Source organism: Vespa mandarinia, chromosome 9 (genome assembly GCF_050613455.1).
Source record: "Vespa mandarinia isolate Hongniang chromosome 9, ASM5061345v1, whole genome shotgun sequence".
Classification (NCBI taxonomy): Eukaryota; Metazoa; Arthropoda; class Insecta; order Hymenoptera; family Vespidae; genus Vespa; species Vespa mandarinia.
The window spans coordinates 282,501-287,500 of record NC_140818.1 but is presented as its reverse complement, the minus strand read 5'-3'; the positions used below and the strand labels follow the sequence as shown (position 1 = coordinate 287,500).

Below are 5,000 nucleotides of genomic sequence, written 5' to 3'. Positions count from 1 at the left end.
GCGGAAAATGTTATTTGGCTGGCATAAAGACGTAAAAATTGTTACTACAATGAACCGATATTAGAGATATAAAAGTGGCGATGAGTTATAGCGAACTACTATATGACTATAGTATAAACATACATACATACATACGTATATACATATATATATATACACAACATATATATATACATATATAACATATATATATATATATATATATATATATATAACATAACATTTATATTACATATTAATATAATATATAATCTTCCTATAAGACTTTCTGCATAGATCTTCATATTTGTTAATATTATAATTAGATATATGACATAATTGAATGCATTATATTATATAGTGTAGAAATCAATATAAAGCATATACATCCTTCTCTTATAAAGTTTCATATATCAAATCGTAATATATTACTTTTTTATTAAACAACAGATACGAAAAAATATTTTCACTAGATAATGATGTAATGCAAAATATAAGATTCCGAGGAAAGAACATTTGTAGGAAGGAAGCATAAAATTGTTCAATGATTATTCGAATAAACGATCAATTATAGCCCCCGATAATTACCTCTGTTGTAGAAGGTACTGAGCCATCTGTATCTGACTGGGTAAGCCGATTATTGTGATAATCCGGTCATTACTACCAGGTAATGGCTCGTCTATAGTGATCGAAGCGCCACTGTCCGATCTGATTTTCCTGATTCTTGCTCCACCCTTACCAATTATTGCGCCTGCGAGCTAAAATCAAAAACGGATGACGATGTAACAACTGCTTTCTCGTGTTAAATATAGCTTTGGCGATAGTTTATTACTTAGGAAGATTAAATAATCATATATATACAATATACTGAAATGACATTGACTTACGTCCTTAGGGATGGTGACTTGAGTACTAGTCTTGGTTCCACTCATATTGTTTTGATTTCCCTGGTTGTTTCCACCCATTGATGGACCACTCATTCCGGAGTTACCAGCACCGCCTAAACCGTTTGGTGCACCACTACCTTGCATACCCCAACCATCTCCTATGTCATAACAAAAGCATTATAAGCTAATAAAAGGGCAGTTAAAAATTCTAACTTAATAATAAATTTTTTGTCAATAATATTTGATAAAATGAAAACGTTGCGTTATTTTGTTTATAATAAATAATTTTCGACGTAAAACGTAATTATTAATTTAGATTTGGGCGAGACTCTTTACCGTTATAATTTCCAGTAGCATAAGGTGGCGGGCCAGCCCTATTTCCAGCATAGCCGGCATTCCTTCCTCCATCGTATCCACCACCGTTACCAGCACCACCTCCAGCAGCTCTCGAGTTACCAGTATATCCACGATCCATCGGGCCACCCGTCATTCCACCACCTCCCGCTCCTCCACCAGCTCCTCCACGAGGTCCACCTCTTGACGATGGTGGAAAACCACGGTTCATATCACCGGGACCTCCGCCACCACCACGATTGTCTCGTCTAGGTGGCATTCCACCACCTCCGCCACCGCCACCTCCGCCTCCTCCGCCGCCACCTCCACCACCACCTCCACCACCACCACCACCTCCGCTTCCACGACCTCCTGGACCACCTCCAAAGCCACTGCCTCTTCCTTGGCCGCCATCTCCACTTCCATAACCACCATATTCGTCTGCATAATAATCATCAAAGTTGTGAGGGTCGTATGGACTATTCACACCTTTCAACGGCGACTGTAAAAATGGAGAAACTTTGTTTAAACTTTCAAGTAAAAAAAACGGGTATGAAATAATAGGAACGTATGAACAAAATGAAATATATATACGTATCATATGTATATATATATATATACATATATATATATATACATATATATATATATATACATATATACATATACATATATATATATACTATATATATATATATATATACATATATATATATATATACATATATACATATACATATATATATATACTATATATATATATATATATATATATATATATATATATATATATATATATATAGTGATTGCCAGATTTCAAATAAGAAGGAAACGACAAAATCCGCAATCACTTAGTTGCCAACCCAATATATATATGTATAATATATACTCATTTATTTTTATTCAATGAAGACTTTTTTTTATTTACTGTTTTAATGGTAGCGATTAATTCGCGGATGCATTCTATGCACGTCGTTGGTTTCCCGCAGATGCTGATCAAGCGATCCGTACTGCGTGGGCAGCAGTTGGAGTAGATCTTGATTCTGGCTCCAGTTTTCTGCAACATGAGCAAATTATGTCACGTGAGATACTACAATTATGCTACATCGTCGATATCAAGAAGGAAAAATTATCATTTTTTATTTCCTCTTCTTTTCCTTACGCTGTATATATTATAATGTATGTGTATATGTGTATATGTGTATGTGTATATGTGTGTATATATATATATATATATATATATGTATATATATATATATATATATATATATATATATTCTTTTAATTAATGATTATTTTAAAAACCTGAATAGCATTTTAACTTGATCAATATATAAATTAAATCTTATCCTTTGTTATATCGATAAAATGGCAGATGCCATTGATCATATAGAAATAGTTGCTGAAGATAACTTATTGATGTTGAAATTATTACAAATTGATCGTTGACAACTATACGTGTCTGTATATGCTTCTCTCAAGTATATTTACACTAAATATGTAAAAAAAAATAGGAAAACCTAATTAACCTAAAAAACGTGAAGACTAGTTTAATTTGATCAATAAAAATTTAATTCTTATCTTTTGTCATATTGACAAAATGACAGACGTCATAGGACATATCAATATAGTCGTAGTTGAAGATAACCTAACCTATTGATGTTGAAATTATTACACATCGATCGTTGACGACCTTACATGGACGAAGAAGACCAGAGGGAAAAAGCGCTTATATATGTTCGTTGTAGGTTCGATTCGATCTGATATGTAACATTGGTTCGAAACGTTACGTTGTCAAGAGAAAAGCAATCTAATCCGTTCGGATACTCACGTCAGTGTGGAAATGCTTGACATTGTGTTGAAATCGTGCCGTTTAATTACATAGATCAAAGCGCTGCCATTAACACCTTTCTATTATTTCTCTCTTTCTCTCTTTCTCTCTCTCTCTCTCTCTCTTTCTCTCTCTCTCTCTCTCCCTCCCTCTCTTTTCCCTTTCCCATTCCCTTTTCTCTTTTACTCATGCTTTTGATCCGACAATTCAACTAGATCTATTTCCGACAAAAGATCCACAATATGTTGTCATTCTATTGTACGATATCGTTAAAAAGCATGAATTTAAGTATCATTCGAATGTAATGAAAATTGAAATTCATTGACATTCGGTTCACAAGAAATTTATCAATAAATTTTAATAATATCGATAAACTGAAAATTAAAATAAGTCATATTAATTCTAAGTATGTATAATATATTTTTTTATGTTCGAATTAACGTGACATATAAATACATACACAGAAAAAAAATACTGTAAATGAAGAATAAATTAATTAATTAAATACAGAAAAATATGAATTTTTCAATAGTTATATATATATATATATATATATATATATATATATATATTTATATGTATATGAATTAATAACATATATGAGTATTACATATGGGTATATATATAAAGAAATATATAATAAACAATATTTTATATAAACTCGTCAATTGTTAATTTCGACGATAGATGGAACAACGATAATTTTATTGGTCGTACGTCCGTGAAAGGGAAAGAAGAAAGATTTATCGATATAGAACGGAAAGTTGGATGAAAGATTTTCTATGTATGAGATATCGTGAGATACCTATTTCCACGATATGGGGACGAGAAGGACTTGGAATCCCGTGGGATACGCTTTAGAAACTTCTGCTCGTTCTGGATACTTTCACATTGAGTTTAGCCTCCACTTTTTCCTCCTCATTCCTCCTTCTCGCAACTCTCCTGACATTGTTCAGATATTGAATTTCTATGAAGTAAACAGTAATCCATCCCTTTAGTTTTTCTCGAAAGACAGATTGATATAATCACGATTTGTAAAAAAAAAAAGAAAAAACTCGTTGGATTTCTCGAATATGTAACAAAAAAAAGAGAAAAAAAGAAAAAAAAAACAATCAAAAATTATTTTAAAATTCGAAATTTGTAACTATTAAATAAATGAATTTTTATGGATTAAAAATAATATAATAAATGCTAACAATTACTTAATATAAAATATATTTAAAATAAATTTTAAATAAATTTTATGGTTAAAAAATAAATTAATAAAAATAAATTAATAACTGAAAATACCCTAATAAAATATTGATCCTTGAAATTACTAAAAAAATTGAATTTTTGTGAATTAGAATTAAGAATAGAAAATAAATACAAATATCTACTTAATATAAAGCACAAAATATAAATATTTCAATAAACTTAAAATTAATTATGTGGGTTAAATGTTAGAAAAAATGATCTGAACAATTACGAAAATTTTTACCATAATGATTATCATTTTTATAAGAAAATATTTTTATAATAATCTTTTTTATACTTTTTCTTTTCTTAAAACTTTAATTTATCAAAGAATAAACGTAATTCAATTTTGTTTCTTAGCTTCTTAATACACTCGACTCGTATAATATGTATGCATTTATATGGAAAGTAAATGGTGTAATCTATGCGGAAGGCACATGGTGACGTTTGCCCATTCTATCTAAATAATTATAAATTTTGATGAGTTCGCAGTTCACGGCTGCGAACAATGCTGGAGTAAAATTGGAAAGGAAAGAAAATATACGACAGTCCTGTCGGAGTGATCATAACAGAAAAAGCTGAATGATTAAGACTTTGATGGTGAAAAAATAATAAAAAAAGAAAAAGATAAAGAAGAAACAGTGTTCACGATTTATGGATAATTTTTCGAATTATTTTGCGGGGATTTCCATCGAAAATTGAAATTGGATTACGTAATTATTACATTTTAATCA

The 5,000-nt window shown here is 30.3% G+C and overlaps 2 protein-coding genes across 8 annotated transcripts in view; one reads left to right on the top strand and one right to left on the bottom strand.

The window, feature by feature from the left end:
- Nucleotides 1-5,000, bottom strand: part of HnRNP-K (Heterogeneous nuclear ribonucleoprotein K) — a 157,240-nt gene that overhangs the window by 2,541 nt on the left and 149,699 nt on the right. For all 7 annotated transcript variants that reach the window (XM_085659479.1, XM_085659480.1, XM_085659483.1 and 4 more), the window contains 4 exons: nt 2,128-2,256; nt 1,203-1,701; nt 867-1,024; nt 568-737 (listed from right to left, as the gene is read on the bottom strand). In XM_085659479.1, the coding sequence (XP_085515605.1) occupies nt 568-737; nt 867-1,024; nt 1,203-1,701; nt 2,128-2,256 (956 nt within the window). The remainder of the gene's footprint in view (nt 1-567; nt 738-866; nt 1,025-1,202; nt 1,702-2,127; nt 2,257-5,000) is intronic.
- LOC118446565 (cytochrome b5) overlaps nt 4,781-5,000 on the top strand; it is a 7,989-nt gene continuing 7,769 nt past the window's right edge. Inside the window, exon 1 of the mRNA XM_035877376.2 lies at nt 4,781-5,000. This exon is cut by the window's right edge and continues 3 nt beyond it. The gene's annotated coding sequence lies outside the window, so the exon portion shown is untranslated.